At 37.0% G+C, this 20,841-nt stretch overlaps 1 protein-coding gene across 21 annotated transcripts in view; it reads right to left on the bottom strand.

Annotated features, from left to right (window-relative positions):
• Window positions 1-353: 353 nt before the first annotated feature.
• Window positions 354-20,841, bottom strand: part of KDM6A (lysine demethylase 6A) — a 151,727-nt gene continuing 131,239 nt past the window's right edge. For 11 of the 21 annotated variants that reach the window (XR_001874084.1, XR_001874090.1, XR_001874087.1 and 8 more), the window contains 10 exons: window positions 19,836-20,041; window positions 17,417-17,481; window positions 17,241-17,315; window positions 15,745-15,893; window positions 14,653-14,767; window positions 12,715-12,902; window positions 11,407-11,548; window positions 5,936-6,062; window positions 4,476-4,987; window positions 354-2,597 (listed from right to left, as the gene is read on the bottom strand). Coding sequence is in view for 10 of the 21 variants with exons in the window: in XM_017810898.1 (XP_017666387.1) it covers window positions 4,498-4,554; window positions 4,817-4,987; window positions 5,936-6,062; window positions 11,407-11,548; window positions 12,715-12,902; window positions 14,653-14,767; window positions 15,745-15,893; window positions 17,241-17,315; window positions 17,417-17,481; window positions 19,836-20,041 (1,295 nt within the window). In the remaining 11 variants the exon portion in view is untranslated. Of the gene's footprint in view, window positions 4,988-5,935; window positions 6,063-11,406; window positions 11,549-12,714; window positions 12,903-14,652; window positions 14,768-15,744; window positions 15,894-17,240; window positions 17,316-17,416; window positions 17,482-19,835; window positions 20,042-20,841 lie in introns of all 21 variants that reach the window. The other 10 variants (XM_017810901.1, XM_017810907.1, XM_017810903.1 and 7 more) reach the window with 3 other exon arrangements.

Here is a 20,841-nt window from a genome sequence, read left to right on the forward strand (position 1 = left end):
GAAACAAAAGCAATCTAAATCATAGCAGCTTATAGATCCAAACTGTCCATGGCTTGGGAGCATAGTGTGATTAAGAAGTATGAAAACTGCAAAATATTAAAGCCCTGCAGCAAGTCAAATTCACGACACCACCCTCCCGCAGAACGAGCAATGCTGCCTGATGCTCTACTGGTTTGGTCTACTTTGTTCATGGGCAAAATATGGATTTTCTTCCTTGGTAGAAATGCCATATCCTCTTTTGCAAAGGGGAGGAAAGGTACAAAGCCCTTTTGATTAGCACACAGTAGCTCTTTCCCTAATTAGCAACGTTCTTTTACAGCACTGAGAAATGAGGACTTTTTGTTTACCATTAGTTGAGGTAAGTGTATCTTGCTTTTATTTGGGTTTAAGACTACTGTAAAAGGAGTAGCTTTTCAGTTGCAGCATGGTTTGTCAAGATTACAATATTTATGACTGCATAAAATACATAAGTAAAAAAAAAAAATTATGATTTGTAGAGTTTGTTATCAAGAGCTGAGACTTACATCTTTACAGAACTGCAAATACTGGCTTCCTAACTGCTAGTTGATAATTTTGCTGGCAAGAGCATTTGTTAACTCTTTTCTTTAATCTCTACACCCTTTTGTCCAACTGTTGTAAGAACTAGCAAGAAAGTCAGTAATAACTATGGTTCAACTGCTGTAACAGCGTTAGATAAGCTGTACTGATTCTTCATTAAAACACCCTTCGTTCGAAGCTACAACGTAAGAGGCGATTCTTTTTGTTCAAAAGAAACTACTCACATGCTCTGTGCCTTTAACACTTCACATTGATTACAAAAAATTTAACAATGCAATCACTAACATACCCCACTAATGAGAAATTATGAGATACTGCTCGATGCAGAACCCTCTGCATCAGTCAACTCTGATCGATAAGAAAGCTATCAATTTTGAAATTTAGATTTAATGCATTTCCAAGAAGCTAATGAGAAAGGAGCAACTTAAAATAAATACCATCATTAAAACTGCAAACTGTTACAATGATATATTATAAACTTGTCCTAAATAAACCTAGTGCTTCAAAAATTTACCAGTGAATTCGTATTACAAAATATGTGAAAATACAATAGAATACCACAAAACAACGTCCTTTTTTTGGGGTCAACAATGACGCCAAGATGATTCAGTCTTCACTTTTAAAATCGTTAATAGAACATATTGTAATATATAAGTTGCAATTTGGTTGAAATCTAGAGAACATCCCCACCAATTCATCTTCTTCATTCCTCCTCTAAAACTAGTGCCAAACTTCCTGTCAAAGCCGGTATTTTCTTGAAGAGCTTTAAAATTTAGCTGTTACTTACTTTCTACTACTACATTTTGGCAGCAACTATTTATTGGTCTGTTATTGCAAAAAGTGCAATTTAACAATAAACCAGTCTGAAGGTCATTCTATGTCTTGAGGATACATACCATATATTTCTTTAAAAATAATCATACTTTTGTAAGCAATACTTTACAGTAGACACCTCAAATCTACCATAGATGTAAAACTTAAAACGAGAAAAATTTAGTCTCTAAATCTTTATACACATATTTATATTCGAGTTTCTATATATATTATATATATACACAAGCACAAGAGTATATATAAAATATATATAATCAGATTCAAAAAAGAACAAAAACTGGGCACTGTACATAAAATCTTTTTAAAACTCAAACAATAGAAAAACTTTAAACATTAAACAATTTTAATAAAAGTTTCTGTACAATGCTAAGCAGTTTTATTTACATATAGAAAATGTAATAGGAGTAGTGTTTGAAATTACAGAACTCCTTAAAATTTCAATGGCAGGTAATCTGGAAAAAATAACAGCATTCCATTCACAAATATTTTCAAGCAATAAATATGTATTTATAAATAGTGTAAATTTACATCAAGATTAGAAACAAAAATCACAAATCTGAAGTTTATTCCTTAGTCTATGTGCAACCCATTTATCTTTGTGACTTGGCTGTTAATTGTTTTAAATTTTATTTAGGAACCAAAAGTGTAACCGTCATGGTTTCAAAACAAGACAGAAAAACATAAAAGCAGTAAAAAATTTATATCACCTAACTCTTCACATTAAAAAAAAAAAAAAAAAGTTGCCCAAAGAAAGACTTAAAATTTCTAACTACATTACAAAGAAATGACCAGCTAAGCTAGTACTTTTTCCAAGGGAAATTCTGAAGGGGGAAAAATGGATGAAACCAACTCATCAGCCCAGAAACAGAGAAATACAAAAGAGGTGGTCTTCAAGTCAGTAGTCTGTATAATGTTGCCAGTTTTGTCAGATATATACAAAACATGGAATTATTTTTTTTTTGAAGTACAGCTGGATGAGCTTTATTTGTTTTGAGTTCTGGAGTAGGAGGCAGTGCTCTCTCCTGTCCAGTTGGTTGACACTCCGCACTTGGAAGGTTGCATAGACACAGCTTTCAGCCAGCAGCCTTACGGGATAGCTACAAAAATCAGTGGTGCAGAACTGGGTCACTTCCTGAATATCAGAAAAGTTTTCATTTAATGTCCATGAAAAAATGTCAAGATGAGGAGGATGGCAATGGAGGAGCCTGAAAGAGAAAACATTAAATTACCTTTTCTACAAGGGTGCAAAACTCCGTGCTTAACCAAGACCTGCACAAACTGCAACCATGAGAGTTTAAAGTCACACACACTACGCTTTTTACACTTCAAGGCTCTTTCAAGTAGATACTGGCATTTTTTTCCAACTTACTCAAATACAACATGTATTTTATGAATACTTTGCATCAGGATTTTGTCTATACTGTAGACTGGAGTGTGCCATGGGGATATCTGTGTTAATATGATGTGAGCTGCCAAAACAAGTCCCATTGTGGCAGCAAAGAGTTCCACATGGGCTCAGTATAGATATAACTTTATATATTCTAAAACAGGGATTCTCAACCTGTTTACCAGTGGGGAGGGGCATGGTCCATTTGTGGCTCTCCAAATGCCTTCATTTTTTTCCCCCTCTTCCACCTGAACAATAACACACACCCCCAAAGTGAGGGTATCAGTGGAAAGGGTCTCAGATTCTCTGACATGGGGACAAAAAGCCTCAAGAGTGAAGCCACGTGTCTTCTTCCTGCCTGCTTTCAGGCTTTCTGCTCCCCAGTATTGCACTTCATGGCGTTCCATCAAAATACTGAGTCTGATGGTGTTTTATTCTCTTTTCCTGCTCCTCAGTGGAATCCCTTCAAGAAACTGCTCACAGTCTCTAAAGACACTCCAGATCACAGTACCCACTTATGAAACACTAACACTGGCTTATCCCCACGTTTGCTCCGTGTACTTTACCCCAAAGGGTCTCTCTGGCCTATTGTACCTTTGCTCTCTGAGATTGTTCTTCCAACAAACCTTAACTCTCTTCCTACATCTGAGAGATGTCACTTTTAGGCTATGACTCTTCCCAACCGAGACCGTATTTCCTTTAAAAGAAATGAATGAGCACAACAATTTCACATGAGAACAATCACTACTGTCCTCCAGGGCTACAGCCTCAGGCTTTGGTGGGGGAGGGAGCTACCCACAGGTTGAGAACCCTTGTTCTAGGGACAACATCACTACTGTTACCTACACAGTGCTATAAACACAGATAACAAAATGCTCCTCCCTCCCCTTCTCTTCTCCCACACACAAACATTATTCCCCATTTCCACTCAACTGGATGAAGTATCTGAGAACAGGTGTTTATTTATATGCTTTTCTATAACAGATCATCACTTTGAAATTGCAGTATTCCACAAACTATAATGACAGTGACTTCCTAGAAGCATAAACTGAAGTTCAACCATCTCAGGCTCTGTAGGACTAATGAAGAGAATTAAATTCAGAGGACATGGTCCCACACTCTCACCAGCCTCTACTGCTGAACCTTGAGGCCTTAACTCAAAAGATCACAACTTAGCATGCTAACAATACATGAAATAACTAAACACACATTTTCTGCAGCACCTGGAAATGAACCAAAAGGCACAGCCCCTTACTGGGCTGTCGTAATAAATTCAATATGAAATTCTCATAACACTTAGTCCAATGTTTGTCTCCTCTGACAGAAAGGCAAGGCTTATAAATACATCCAGCATCGCTTTCATCGTGGTTACAAAAAAGCCATCTTTGCCTGAAACAATGAAACCTGGGTGAAACGTTAGGACAGTTGTGCTGACACAGTTCAAAGCAGGAGGCTGCCATATATAGCACAAAGCTATAATGGCAAAGAGGCTTTTTGCTTTAAATTGAAATGCAAAGGAGGCCCCAAGCCAAAAGACAGAACTGTTTGAGAGCATCCACTTGCTAAGCAGAAGGACAGTGCCAATTTGGGAGTAGGGATGGGTGGGGAAGGGGAAGGAAGGGATCTGAGTGCATAGGATGCTCTGCTGCTATACTGACTTCATACCACAACCAATGTATTAGAGATGCTCTTGAACCTGGTGCTAGTTTCTCCAAGCTTCACTGTCCTGATTCTTCCCATCTCCATCTGATCCAGTTATGGTCTTCAGGTGATCTCTATTGGATTTTTAAAGCCACAACTTTATGAATTGTAACATCATACTTTTCCTGAAAACTCAGTGGTTACGTTCTGCAGTAAGTTACTGAAGTATTTCACACAATTCTGACTCTTCAGTGTTTTGTTCTGTAAATATCACACACAACCCATACCTCCATTTGCATCAGAAAGTCCACGGTACTCGTACAGTGGAGCACCAAGACAGTCTACAACTGCTTTACAAATAATGTATTTATGCACCCACTTATTAATTTGACTTACTAATGTAAATTGATCATAGACTTGCATCAAGTCCTCCATTTTGTACTGTTCTAGCACCACAAAGTTTTCCAGGTTCGTGCTTATCTTTCGTGCACAGTCTTGGCAATGTACAACGTAGGTCTTTCGAGAATTGCTCTCACTAGTGACAAAAAGCAGATCAAAGACTTCCACCTATGAGAAGGGAAACACGAAGCCAAGCGTTACAATTTCAATTTTGAAAAAGTTAAACCATGAAAAACTGTATTTTCTTCGAGATTTACAACCTTACCCCACCCATGAAAAGAGAAAAATGAGATTTGTTCAGGGAAAAAAATCTATTCTCCTAAGGCTCAGGCAGAGAGGTGAAATATTGTAAAACCACTAATATTGCACTTAGGATGTCTGCATGAACAGCGCTACGGGAAAGCTTTGGGTCAATATTGACAAAGCAGGATTCATATGCTGAATGGGGCTTACTCAGTAAGGTGGGGATTTATAACAATTATACCTAATTTTCCTTTTTAAAATTCGTCTGCAAAAGAAGTTCGTGATTTATTTCCTTACTACTGAGTCACGTGCTCATCCTGCCCAAGAGGCTCAGTCAGAAGATAACTAGAAACTGATTTTCAGGGGGTAGGAAAATTTTATTTTCTTTTAAGATTGAAAATTATAATCCCATAGTTTAAAGCAACTATTAACTGAAAGTAGTATAAAAAAATTTCAGCAAAAAGGTATGTCCTGTGAAAAAAATACACTTAAAATTCTCTCTCTTCTGGGGGTGTTGTTCACTTCTGAAATGAAAACAGATACACCTTTAAAATGAAGCCCAGCAGATCAAATTACATGCAGGAAGGGATATAATAACTGAGAATTGGAAATCGACCTAGTGAAAAACAACGTTGTGGAAGTACTGTGGGAGAGACTGCAGCAAAATACAGGCTGTGTCCAGAAAAACTTCTGGATAAGCTCTCTGAAGACAGTGCTGCATCACATATATGTGCTCACAGCACAGAAAAGATGCTGCAACTTAAAAGCAAAATTTAAACAGCAACAACAACAACAACAACAACAACAAAAGACAGGGCAAAATTTAAATCAATACTGCAGTAGTGCACAAGCCCAAGACGTATTTTTACTGACCTCACAAATGCTACAGTAATGAGCTGGCTCGTCCTTCGCTCGCCCATGCCAGACTATCTCCTTTCCTGCAGCAATCAGAGCTTCCCGCAGTGTCTGACACTGTTTGAGAGTTCTTAACAGGCAGTACCTGCAACCAAAACCAGTTGTGTGTTCAGTTCGACATTCAACTTTACAGCAAAACTCAAACAGGCTGAAATTTCTTCCCCTGTACCTGGAGGTTGCTCTTACTCTGGGATTTCAAAACCAGCTGCCCAGTAAGACTCACTGGGCTCACGACTTGGGGAGAAGTCACACCGTGTGCTCATTCATGGACCTCTGTGTAGTTTTGTTCCATTTCACTACTGCCCTTTGCCCTGCAAACAGGCTGTACCTTTCTTTTTCGTACCTTTCTTTTTTGGACTGAAACGCATGAATGCCCTTTTAAGCACAATAAAACAATGTGTTTTCAAAAGCGATCCGCGTATTTTATTTTGAACTTTAAATTTCTCAGCACAAAGTGAGCTTGAACTGCCAAGTTCAACACACCTGTTTACATTTTGTGTGACGACAGCCTAGTCCAAAGAACTGTTTTAACATCCTAAAAACCCTGGTACTTCCTCAGCACCACTAATTTCAACGATCCCAAGTCTGAAACCCCAAGTTCTGCCAGGAGTCGTTCTACACACAATGGAAACAGATTCTGCCAACATGTATCTTGTTCCATGAAAAAGGAAAACGAGCACACAGGTTGGTATTAGAGAAGTAAGTCCTTTCGCAAGAAAAAAAGAAAAAGATTTACAGAAAAAAATAAATCTAACACTTATTTTATGAATGAAGAAAAGAACCACTCAAATGTCAAATTAAAATCCACAATTCGTCATACTTTCATAAAAGCTAAAAAAAAAAAAATTAAATAATTTTATTGACACAATTCTTCTCTACAGCTCTCTTCTGTACAAGAAAATATAACTTGTTCTCTAGCACTTTATGAGCTATAGACATTTTCTAAAAAAAAGCTGGCAAAATAGGTCATCAGATTTCTAAATTACGATGTTATTTACAATAATTTTAGCTCTCAGTTATGCTATTTATTTGAGCTGCAGCCTTTGCAGCCTTTAATTTTCTCCTCCACAGGGTGGTTACGTTACATGCTCATTAGATGCAGAAGGAAGATTGAAAAAAATTAAGGGGAAAAACAAACATTGGACAGAAAACAAAGTGCTCAAGAATTCTATCAAATGTTTCCAACTTGATCCTCCCATTTTAAAGCCTTAAACATGTAATATATACATGCTGTATTTTTTTTTTTTTTAAGTTTCTTTCATGTGTTCCCAAGTAGTTAACAGAATCTCAGGCTTACTTTTGAGATACTCTCCTCTTCTTTTACACTCATACTGTTCACCCTCACTAAAAACAAATCTATGGCTTCACTAACACCCTCACTGTAAGGGCAACCCAAAACTGAAAGTGTGTTTCTCTCTCAAACATCTGATTTCTGCATACCAAATTTCAAGAAGATTATACAGCTCATTAAGCTGTGACTCCTTCAACACTTTTGAAGTTTGATGTGAGTGGGACTTACGACGCCAAGGCCAAGCATATGTGGCAGATGATGTATTGACTCACTCGAGTGTTGGGCCATCGTGCTCCTGACAAGCTCAGGAACTTTGGAAAAGCATTCCTTTGTGCAGTGCAGCCCTATGTCAAATAAACTTAGGAGCTACCATTCTTCTGCTGTTATCTGCAAGAGTCTTCGGGGACGCCAAAGAGCAACTGGAAGCACACCTGCACACTTGCCACCATTGTTCTCCACTCCTGACTTCCAAGAATTTTCCAAGTGTTATTTTGGAAGAGCTTTCTAGTGTTACTGATGTGAAAAAAGTAGTGCCCAAAATGTAACCCACTTACAGTATCACTGCAACGTCTGCCAAATTTGCAACCAAAGCAGAAAACAACAGCTAGATGGTGAAATTCCTCTCCTTGGATAAAATTCAGGTCCTAGTAAGGGCACTTGAAAATATAAATGTTAACTATTTCATACTGTCAAGTATGAGAAAAGGCATACAAACTATCCCTTTGAAAATGCACTATTTCCTGAAGTTTGAGAAGCCTAAAGAAAGCCCAAAAGGTGCCTAGCAGAGTCACAATGTGCAAGTTAAATGGGGTCAGCTTTTAGTACTGTAGACTTGCTTTTATTCTTGTTCAGTGAGAATTCAGTTATAAGAAAATCTACACCATCTCTCTCTCTCAAATTCTTTACAGGTATGGCATGAAGATATGAGTAAATCATGTCCAGTCAAATTCAAATATTTAACAGAAGATTTAAAAATGGACATCACCCTGATTTATTCTAGAAGGGCAGTGAGAAAAGTGTTTGAATATTTAGATATGGAGTAAAACTTCTCAAAGTGTGGAGACCATCCCAATGGCAATCCAGAACTGACCTCTTAGTACCTTTCAGTAATACATCTTCCATGATACTTAAAATGTATTTTATCTGGCTTCATGGTTTTGTGCAAAATAACTTCTCCCATGTCATGTTCTTTTACATTTCTGAAACTATTTTTGTAAAAGAACTTAGTATTTCAGTGACTTTGGAATTAATTTTTTAAGCCTTTATTACTATGTTCGCACTACCTCTAAAATTCTTCTCTTCCTCAGATGCATTTGTAAAAGTCCTTCTGGCTTCCATCTAAGAAGAGGTTTGCAGTTAATTTTTCTTTTCTTGAGGGTTGTCCTCCCTCAGCCAAGTTTTAAATCATTTTGTCTGCTGTGTTCCTGCTCACAATTCTACTGTTAAAAGCAAATCCTTCAAAAACATCTCATGAGAAAGTTTCAGGTTTTGCCCTTTGCCTTTTATCTATCAAGACAGCACTGAACTGCACATTAACTAAAAATATAACAAGGCTTCAGATTTCTTCCAAAAGCAAAGTTTCCTTCTATTACTTTTTCCCTTCTGCTATTCTGTTTCTTTTCATTGCTAATCTGTTGATACATCTAATTTAGATGTATGCTCAAATTTTAGTTTATTGCCTCTGCAGTGGTTACTCTCACATAACCCACTAAGATATATTTGTATTTATATTTCAAATTGAATTAAAACCTATTTTTTATCGTTTTCCAAGAGTTATTCTTTTGTGCTACTCTGATACCTAAGAAGCCCCAGAGACAGAAGTCAAAGCTACCTAAACACTTTATGTACCTTCGATGTGCAATTTTAGATAGACCTGTGCTTGGCAAAAAGATGACAGCTGTGTCACTTATTTTTATTTCCTGATGACAAATGAAGTCAGCTATCCAAGAAGAAATTCAATCAGGTCTATCAAAAATCACTATTTTTCAGGCATTTCTATGCACAGGCAAACACACACTCAAATATATATAACACACAAATGTCTATCTATACTCTGTACATAAGAAAATACAGGTGCAGTGGACAACAGCTACTTCCCAGCTGGTGTTGTTTTCCTGCAGACAAGCCGTCCATAGGAAAATTAGGGAACTTTTCTCCTAACTTAAGAAAACCTACGAAGGTTTCTGCATTTCCAGTATGATTACAAAGCCAAGGCCAGACACCAGACTGTGGTGACACCCATTTCTAGTAAAAGCTAAACCATAACTACAGGAGTGACCACCATGAAGAGTTATCTCAGGCTTCTGCTACTGAATGCCACAAACCAGAGCTGATCATCCCATCTTCTTCCCCTCTGCACACACAGCATGGAACTTGGGATCTGGCTGCCAACTAACCTGGAAGGAGGGTTTAATCCAAGCAAACTGGAAATGGGTTCAGTGGACTGGATAAAGTGAAGGTATGCATGGCAAGGTTTCTATCTGCTCCTCAGCATCTCTGTTTATTTGTAATGTACACCTAAAATTTGCTAGAAAAAGCTGAGCTGCTGTCAGCCAGCAAGACAACGGGAAACTACCATTTTGTCCTCTGTGTTTCTCCACGATGTTTTAAAAGCTTCTCTGGGAGGAGGATGCTGTTGCTCAGTCATGTTTTTCTCCCTTTAAGTCTAAATTATGGCAAAAAACCCCAAACTTGTGCAAATGCAAAATACAGGTGGCAAAAATATCAAAATCGTGTTTTGGCAAAAACATTCCAGAACTGCTTTGAGTTTTACAGTAGATGCCTGCTGGGCTTGGGAAGATATATACATATATATAAAGATAAAAGTGAAGTAAAGCTTGTGGATTTGTTTTTTTTTTTTTTAAATGGACTTTTTGGCTTCCTCTCTCCCACACCTGGCATTTGGAATATGAGCACTAATTGCATAATTGAAGGGGCAGGACTGTCAGGCCTTCAGAAATATTTTCTTTACCCTAGATATCAGTTACTAGATTTTAAGCAATTATTCACACATACATGCTATCCCATAATCAAGTTTTGCAGCAGCTATAATCCTCCTTGTCTTACTTCCAACATTCTTGGTCCTTATAAATTTAACATTTCACCAATTCCACCATTCTGTAACAGATGTTCAAGCCTAAATTAAATTCCTACTGTAAAAAGGTGTCTCACTCAGATGTCACCAATAAATCCTACTGGGGGAAAAAACTGAAATTCTTTTCCTTTGCCCTTTTTTGCAGGTTAATTCACCTGTTTTTTTAAAGATCCATTTCAAGGCACGTAATAAAAGGATTCAACGCTTGTGGATCCAGGATGTTGATAAGACTAAGAAATGCTCAGAAGTGCTTTGGTACTTAGGCAAAATAGAGAGTGCTGCTACCAGAGGATTCTCAGGATGAGTAATTTCCTTTGGAATTCATCCCCCCACTCTTCTTAAGACAAACCTACATTATATGCCGAAATGGTCATTCATTCCTCAGCCTAGGTATGATGCTGCAATATGATTTATATTTTCTTGAAGTTGCACTCTTCAAAGAAAATCACTAAAGATTCTTAAAGCCTGGAATATTCCTGCATTTTGGAATATTGTATGAGAAACGTCACTAAACTCAATTATCATTTTACACATCAATCAAGTCATTGTTCAAAAGAAAGAGCAAAGGGAAGAAGGCTTTCAAATTCCTCCTTGCCTCTACTTAAAAGATTTATACTGGATCTCCAAGTGACAGAGTGAGAACACTAACTAGAAGTTCTAGAAATGTAAAATTAAGTTTAACTTTGCTGTAAAAATGGATAAATATTCTAATATTTGGGTTGATGACCTAATTTTCTTATTTGTGATTGTATGTACTCCGAGCAGCTGCTGTGATCTAAGCCAACTGTTTCTGTCAAGTGCTGAATTAAGTCTATGGCACATTTAACTAAAAAGTTACTTAGATGATTCTAAAGCTATGCCACAATAACATCACATAACACATAACAAAGTTAAGGATATCTATAAACGGTGTGTTTGAAAAACAGGATCTAAAATAACTTTGGTTTGGTTCTCAGGAATGGTCTTACAAAGAATTACTTACAAGTCGACTACCGGCTTATGTATGAAAAGCACACAACAGATGTTCAAATAAGTAAAACTTACTTTATCATTTCAAAAAGCTTTGGATCTGAGACCTTGATGTTTCGAGCCATGTTCCATGAGAGATGAACCATGGGTACTATGGACTTCACGCTCTGCAGCTTATTCCACTCGTACCGTTCCACTGCCAATTTGTATTGACAGGCTACACAAAAACAAAATCGTAGTAGCAATTAATCAAGTTTAGAAACAATTATCAACCAAGATAATGTGGTTATAATAAAAAATTATGTGTTTTATAGCTCAACTTCATTTGCAATGACCCACTCGTTGCAACTGAATTTCAATTCTATAAAGTGTCTTTTAAAAAGTGTATTTATGATGCTAAAAGAACAAATACCACAGCAGCAACAAACACCTGTGAAAACAAGTTTCTGATAAGTGTTCCATTTCTAAGGTGAACAGAGTGCAGTATTTCAAAAGGAGTTAATTACTAAACTTTCAAATATTCCACAACGAAAAAAAAAAATCTAGATCTGAAATGTCTGCATCTCACTCTATTCACTCTTTATCATAATTTTACACTGCTATGGTATATAATCTCTCCTTGAGATTCGTTGCAGTGAGTCAGACTTTTCATTAAGCAGCCTACTCACCCCACCCTTCTTTTAAAAATGTTTTACAAAATTTACTGTGACTGAACATGTGAGCTCTGTATCAGTCAATCATACAATCCTAGAGATATACTGTTATTGCACCATATAAAGACATACTTTAAACTACCTAAAAAACCCAGAAGTTTTTTGGAAGTACATTCTCTTCAAATGCTTGACAGAATCTCGTTTTAACCGAAATTTCTTCCTGTGCTCAGACCCAAAAACTTTTCAAGACTACAGTTCAAAACTAAAGACTTCTAGAACAGCAGGTCTGAGAAATCTAGTGTTCTTTCATGAACAAAATTTTACAAGTGTTTGCATTTCCTGATGCTTTCACCAAAGAGCTATCAAGTACCCCCACCAAAGTGAGAGAAACTCTTATACAAGGTAGAGTGCAGTTTGCTGAGAGAACAAATTTTGGGAGAAAAAGTTAAGAAATGGCCTAGCAAAACAATGTATCAATTAATACAAACGTTTTATTCTTACAAGCCCATTCAAAGCACAAGTGCCAAGGCTGCATTCTTGCTGCTTTCCCTTCCTCTTACAATGGAATTATTTACAGCCTTCAACACGTCATGTTTTAAAAATACAGCACATTGATTATTTTTTAATCTACTAAGGCAGGGTAAATTAGCAAGAAATGGCAGGTTCTGTGACACAGGCAGTACAATGTCACCTAATAAAGCAGTTCAGCCCAGGCAGTGCTCAAACATACCTGTAAGAGGGCCAACGTTCCACGCGATGTTGTTGCACCACCCGATAGCCTGAACCCAGTGAACAGTGCCAGCATTTATCCACACCAAATCCCCTGGTCTCTGAATAAATCTATAAACTGGGACATTGGCTTCATACAAATCTTCCAAGTTTGGCCACCAAGATCCCATTAGGAAATTCATATTGTTCCTGAAACAACAGGAAAAAAAAAAAAGTCTTCAGCATTTACCAACAGACGTGTTTAGCAGCAGATACTTCAGTGAAATTACCTGTGAAAACTCATCATCACCATAAATAACTTTCTGCAGCTAATCAGTGACCCAGCAAGACTAGTCAAAAGGAAAAGTTTCACGCATAAAATTCCTGATCATAATTCCACATTTCACATCCTGCAGTAACAGAACACCTAACCATCCAACTGCCCATATGAAGTCAGTTTATGGCTTCAGATTACGACCTATTTTCCTTTAAGTTTCTCAGTACTTCGTTAATGCTGAGGCAGAGAAACCCTTGGTCAGATCTAGTGTGACACAGGTGCTGGATGCTGCTTTTTTAACCAGTGCTTGATTTTCCATACAGACCATACCAGCTCCTAAGGATGTTCAGTTTTGAACACGTTCTCACACTGTCTGTGTGTGAATGTGACGCTTGTCCACAAAACAAGCAACCTCTTGGCAAAATTTAAATTGTGATCCACAGGTCTATGCTATGTTCAGCCAAAGAATGTCAACTCTCCTGAGAATCATGAAAAAACACCTCCATATGGATTTCCCAAGTATGGACTCTTCCACTAATGTAATGCAAAATAAAGTCATTTTACTGTGCACCACGAGAGATTACTTGCAATACACAGTTTTCAAAGACAATTCAGTGCCTCTTACTAGGCACTGTAGACCTTTTGTGAGGTTACCAAGATCTCAGTTTCTCTGTCACCCTCAGAAAGACAGTGTGATGAGAGTAAAAGGCATTTTGTGTCAGCGACATTGGAATTGCATCAGTGGAATTACATTTTTGAGATGGCCAATCTTTGGAAAGGTGGATGGAACAAGAACAGTTGTCAGTAGATAGGCAGAAAATACAGACTACAGAGACACTGAGATTTATTTGCAGAGCTCTGGAAAAGTCCTGAAGTCAAAAGCTTAATCCAGTTTTAACTGGGCAAGACAAAAAAAAAAAAAAATTCTCCCACAAAATCAACTTCAGAGGCTACTGCTTGAACACCAGCATGATTAGGGGACATGACTGCTGCTCCCCCATGTTTTTTTTTGGTGGATGCATGTGCAAATATGTATTGTTTTGTTTGTTTGTCAAGCAACCACTCTACACAGGGCACAACACAGAAACCCTAATCTTAAGAGCTGGATGAGCAGCTCCCCAGTGCTCAGGGCACCTCAGTTTCTCCAGTGAAGTACAACAGCAATAGCAGAGGTCAACTTTAACATGCAGGACAGAGTGCCTGGATAAACAGCAGGGCTAGGATGGATTTTCTGATGTGGAAAAATTACTACTATGAAAACTGGAATGATGCCATATAGTCCACACTGGTAGCAGGCAGCGACTAAACTTCTGAGCCCCCTTAATGTAGTATAAATGAGAATCTTGAATCTAGATGAACATTTACTACTATCAATCTCTCATTTCTTGTATTTCCTTCATTTCTATTTTGGAAAAAAAAAAAAACAAATAATGGACCTAATGTCAATTTTTTAGAGCAAAGCTACCACAGGCAATCCAAGTTTCTGTACATTGTACAAATGTCCTATTTTGTACAAATTCTAGATTTTTCATTTTGACTCACTTTAAAAGACTTTTCTGACTACGTGGAAAACCCATAAAATAACATCCCCATACAACACCCTCGGTAATTTCCCCCCTCAGGTCTCAGAAAGGCACAGAGAACTTGATAAAAATACAGAGAAAAACAGCATGGCCAGCTTACTTTTCACAGAAGTCATTCATGACACCCCAATAGCTCTCAGGGACAACAAACCATTCACAGTCACCTGGACCAATATTTATATTTACTGAACAGAAGTTGTTATTTTCTTGATGACCTGATAGAGGAAAATAAACACACTTTACATAAGACTGTTCTATCAAAATAATGCCATGAAAATGCAAAGATACAATTACTAAAAAAACTTACAGCACAGCTTAGGTATTTGTATTTTTTATATGACACATAACACCGTTTAGGTGCTTCAAACAATTAAGCTACCAGTGACAAGAGAATCCTCCTTTGTTAATTTGTGGAAAATGAAAAGTTGGAACCATCAATCTTGTGAATCTGACCAATATTTCAGCAGTTCCCTCCCTGTAGAAATAAACGCTTCAAAAGCTCAGATTTTCTGTTTCATCATATCTCTTGACAGTCCCAGTCAGGTGCAAAACTTCATCATTTCAGGCACTGAAAAGACAAGTACTAAGAAAACCCTTCCGAAAGAGCTTTCAAAATCAATGTAGAAATGCCAGTATTTTATCTTCCTTTGACAGCTGGAAAACTGAGCCATAATCCCTAATGGAATTTTCTGAAGTTGTACTTCAGAAAAAAACAGATCCTGAAATTTAGTCCAGATTCCTCAAGTCTCAGTCCAGGCCCCTAACACAGCACTATTCATCATGGAGGGTTCAGTCTTATTCTCAGACAATAAAGAATCTAAAATAGTAAAAAACAAACCGATTTTTATGATTGCACAAGACCTACTTGGGGAGCCTATAAATACTTTCAAGGTATGTAAAATACAAATACTGGCCAAACCTATCCTATTTTTCTCCTTAAAGAATCCAACACTGCATGCAAGAGATCAGTATGGCAATTATCCAGCACTGCAGAAACCCAGAAATTTCCACTATAAGGGAACTCAGTACTTCGTACACATAAAGCTCAGTTAAACAAGTAATAAAAGAAATACTCAACAGGTACAATTTTATTATGTTGAGGCATGCTGTGAGACACAGAAGATCTGCAGGGCAGTTAAATCAATACCTCAGCAGTAGAAGGTGATTTTTTTCATGCAGAAATTATACTCACCTGGTGTCCTGCTTCCTGGAACCTTCATGTACAGCTGCACTGTGTTCATGCCCAGGATGGTATGACCAACATGGCTTAGAAGATTTCCTGCTGATACCACACGTACAAAAGCAGGAAGTTTTGTCAGTTCATGGAGTTGCAACTTCCACCTGCAGCAAAATAGCAAATTGACAAACTGTGAATCCCTAAAACTCTCAGAAGAGTTTGGGAAATATAAACATTTTTGAAAAATTGTTAGCACAGGTATCTGCATTACTTTTTCCATTTTGAAGTATTTCCAAACACAACCACGGATCTGACGGGCAAGTTGAGGGGAAAGAGAGTTCTGTTAGCAAAAGCTAAGAATACAGATCAGATGATCTGGCATCTACTGGGATCCTACAAGAACAATTCAAAGTATCAAAATCCAATTCCCTAAGAGCCTCAGGTTAGTTATGCTTAGGTTAATGTAAAGTCTCTCTCCCAACAGTTTATTCAGAGTGATAGTTTAGTAGCAACTGTTTTGATCCTACGGATGGAATTTCCTTTAGAATAAAACAGTGTTGATATTTTAAATTTTATAACCAACTCTAGTCACATCAGTGGATACACACACTGATCTTTCAGTGATTATACCACAAAAGACCTCATCATCTTAAGCAATCCTTATTCCCCAGACACCCTTAACTTTTCTTCTGCTCTCATGATTGAGGAAGACCACAAGTTTTGCCCTCCAGTTGGTAGGACTGACAGTCTAGACATGCTGGACCTTTTATGGAAATATGTACTAACTGGAAGCTGAGCCAAGGAAATAATTATTACTGGACAACAAATCCATGTTTTCAGAGTATTTCTAGTATTTTCTTATGTTTTTCTAAGCTACCTTCATCTACTCACAGAAGGATATATAAAGAATACTCATTTATTCCCTATTTTATTTGAAGCTCTGGGAGAGGTATCATGGCTTGTCCACAGGCAAGCACTGGTCTGGTCTTTACTACATATTTTGATTTTGTTCCTGGATAAAGAAGCAAGAGTTATGAAAAAGTGGAAACAGAAAAGATGACAGTATGAATGAAAAGAAAAAAAATCTCATCCTGAATAACAAAAATTGAGACAAATGAAGAAGAAAAAAACTTCAACCTTACAATTTCTACACAAAGATTAAAAACTTGGTATTGTCAGAAGCAATTAAAGTTGTAAGCAAATGATTTAAAGCCTCATAATGAAACAAAGGGAATGGATTATTAGAAGGAGGACTAGAAAGAGCAGTTTTTGATGGATGTTTAAATTCATTTCTGGAAAAACAAAAATCCTGGAAAGTTTGAAAAGATATTTTAGTGTGAGAAGGACTCATAACAACAGTTTTGAGACCCGTTTCATTGTGGAAATGGGGTGTGCAACTGGAATTGGGTTTATCAACAGACTGACTGATGTCTGAGAAGAATACACTGGATTTCCAGGGGTGTCATACTGTAGAATACCACTGTGAGCAGCAGAAACTGTAATCAACTTACTTCTTGTCATCTGACAGGTCAATGTTGGTCCCAAACTTGATTGTTTTAAAAGGTCCTCTTCTCCTCCTCCCAGAGCTACAAATGTAAAAAGTATAAACAAGTGAATGTAAAAAAATGGAAATGTAAAATACCACATAAAACCAACTACAGAGTTAACACAGTTATACCACACTTACTTATCAGAAGATGTGGATTCATTATCTGAGTGGTCCTTGTGGTGACTCTTCTTCTCATTTTCCTCCTATAAAACACAATTTTAAAATGTTTATACATATATATATATACACACATACATACATAAAAGAACATATGTAAAATATATAGGTATAAAGCACATTTGTTTTGAGACGCTGAAACAATCTTTGAAATTGTGATTTTGTGTCAATATTTCCGTCAAGAAAATAAAAAAAGTTAGAAAAACAATTCTTCATGATTGCAGATTCAGTGAAACTCAAGCCAGGATAACAGAAAATGCCTACGCTGCAAACATTTCTGGCCTGCATCAGAGGTGCAAATGAGTCTTGTTTTGCTTCCTTATGCAGGTGAATCCATTCTTAAGGAATACTGTTAACTTTTTCAGACTAGAACATCCACCTTCCTTCAAAGTCAGGCAGGTATCCCGAGATGAAACTAGGATGACTAATATTTATAAAACTAATTTTATAAAATCCATTACATAAAATCTCTTGAATTTTTCATAGCCATATGCTATTTTAGCACTGCAGTGGCTGGGACCATGACGAGTGGAAAAAAGCCATCCAATATTAAATGATGCAATTTGATCTTTTTAGCAGAGCACACTCAAACTCCGATTCTAAAGCCTTCTATTTTGGCAAGTATACAGACACAGAAGGAAAAAGGAAGAGACAAAAAGGAGGAATGAACCGTCTGGAGTCTATCCAAAGATCTCTGGCTTTGAATGGGACTGTTGTTAAACCTCAAAGTGCCCTGTGTACCTGAGAAAGTCTTATTCATCCTTTGAATGAAGGACAAAGAGAAACAAAAAGGAACCTCGTGATGATGGATTTATCAAATACTGCAAGACATGTTAGGAAAGCAACGTAATAGCTGTGAGAGGAATAAAGAAAAAAAGATCACTTAGGGCAAGCCAAGAGGATTGTGGCTGTAGAAAGAAGAAATAAAGCTTTCATTTGAACACTGAAAAGTCACCTAAGGACAGGTCAAAGCAGTGTTAGGCAAAGGACACATGTACACTGTCTTTCTAATTTCCAGAGGAAAAATGAAAATCATCACTCTGAAAATTATTTTATGTATTGCATTTTTACAACCAATTTGTAAAAGTGAGAAAAAAAATCCCAGAAAATCCTGCAGTTCATATATTGGTGCAAATCCAAAGGTGAGGCTTTCCGTGGTAAGTGATCAAAGATTTAAACATGTGTGTGTATATATGTGTGTATATATATATATATATAACATTCCAGTGTTGTAATGTTTTCCAGCACCTCTGGAATAATGTGCAAGAACACAACGCTGGTGTGACTGTTCAAGGGGCACCAAAAAAGTTCAGTCAATATCCTACCTACATTTATTACCACTGCAGAGGAAGAAAAATCCCATTTATATTACAAGCTTTTGATGACTTCCATGCCCCACACTTCCCTAAGGTTCCCTGTTTCTTTTCTTCATCCTGTGTCAGTCTTGCTGTCTAGATTCCCTTCTGTTCTCTTCAACTACCAATTAACTTCTTTGTTTCTAATCCCTTCCTCTAAAGCACAAAGTTTAAATTTGGATTTTCTCTTTCCTTTCTTACCAAAATTATTACTGTTTCTGTGTAATGGCAGTGAAAATGACAATAGTCAATTCCCAATGTTGGCATTTTCCCTATTTTCTAACAAACAACTGGTCAAGAATATCTTCTTGTCTTAGTTCCATCTCAGACTAATCTTAACATAAGCCTTTGAGGAGTGCCCACAGACAATGTGCTCACTACTTCAGTGAAAGTATTAAAAAGCAATAACAATAAAACCACATTTCACAGAATCACAGAGCAACAGAATAGTCAGAGTTGGAAGAGACCTTTGGAGACCATGAAGTCCAAGCCCACTGCCAAGGCAGGCAGGGGAAATATTATCTCCAACATTTCACTCTGTCACACATCTGAAATTTTTGAAATGAAACTGTTATGTTTGGAAAGCAACGAAAGACAAATATTAGTGTAAACTTCTACTAAGCCACATCCAAATTAATTCAGTAGAATGAAGAAATCTGATTTCAAATTATGTGTGAAATTAGAAGCAACCCAAATTAAAAAAAAACAACCTATTACATTCCAAATGTTTTAATATGAATTTTGACATCACTATATGAAAGCTTAAACTAACAAGCTTTTAAAATATGCAATAACCGTGAGCTTTATGTTATGAAACTTAAGTTTACACCAAACATTTCAGAGGGACAATAACATTATTTGACCCTCTCTTCAAAACAGATTTTGCAAATTTACCTGTACTCCTCATGCTTAAGGAAATGCCTCCTTTCCCTTAGCAGCTTGTTTGTTTTCAACAGCCATTATTAACTGGTTCCAGAGTCAACATACAGTTTGTGAACTATAACCAATAATAACAATGAACTTACCCTTAAAGACTCCTGGAATGAGGAGGCCTGGTACTGTGCATATTTAGCAATTGTTGTGTGAGATCTACTGCTTTCACAACGCCAGATTTTCTTTGTTCCAGTGGGGTCCCAGTTTTCATCTGCTGGCTGCAGTAGTTGTGTCCTTACTTCTACTATGTGTTCATTATTCGCTTCTACCAACGTCTTAGTAGAGAAGAGTCCTAGATCTAATAAATAGGAACAAAATTAATAAATGACAGTTAAAATGTAATAATAAAGTTTCGGGAAAATACTTGGAGTTATCTAAAGGTTTACCCTAAAGCACTTTTCTCCCTCAGCCTTCCCAACACTGCACACCTGTACATTAATTATTAACACTGGTGATTAACTCAAACAACTTTTCTCCACACAACAGCAGAAGCTCAGAATAAACTTGGCAGCTACTCTGTGGCTTATATTCCAAGAAATATTTTACATGCCTTGGGTAAAAAAATCTGTAAACAATGTTTAAATCTATTACCAATTAAGTATTTTTCAGAGCAGCTACTCTGTGGATTATATTCCAAGAAGCATTTTACATACCTTGGGTAAACAAATCTGCAAACAATGTTTAAAATCTATTACCAAGAAAGTATTTTTCAGACCAGAGTTATAAATGCACTTCCATCATATAACATATTTACTACCAGCACTGATAGTTTATTTGTCTACAGACTCCAAAACGTTGTCTGGAGTCAGATTTTAGATCATTAAATCTAAACACAGAGACATGCATCCAGTTTTTATAGGAAAAACATCTCGCTGTAAATTTCCACATCCACAGCTCAGCTCCTCTCTGTGCTCAACAAAATCTGCTCTATTTGGGGTGGGTTTTTTTGACACGATCAAGGTTAGAAAAAACAGCAAATTGAGAAATGACACATTACCCCAATGATTTGGAATACACAAGTTACAGAGTATTACAGAAATAAAACATCCACTTTTAAGAACTGAGAGGTTTCTCTTTAAAAAAAACATACTTTTTTTT

This window comes from Lepidothrix coronata, unplaced genomic scaffold (genome assembly GCF_001604755.1).
Source record: "Lepidothrix coronata isolate B3197 unplaced genomic scaffold, Lepidothrix_coronata-1.0 Scaffold30, whole genome shotgun sequence".
Taxonomy (NCBI): domain Eukaryota; kingdom Metazoa; phylum Chordata; class Aves; order Passeriformes; family Pipridae; genus Lepidothrix; species Lepidothrix coronata.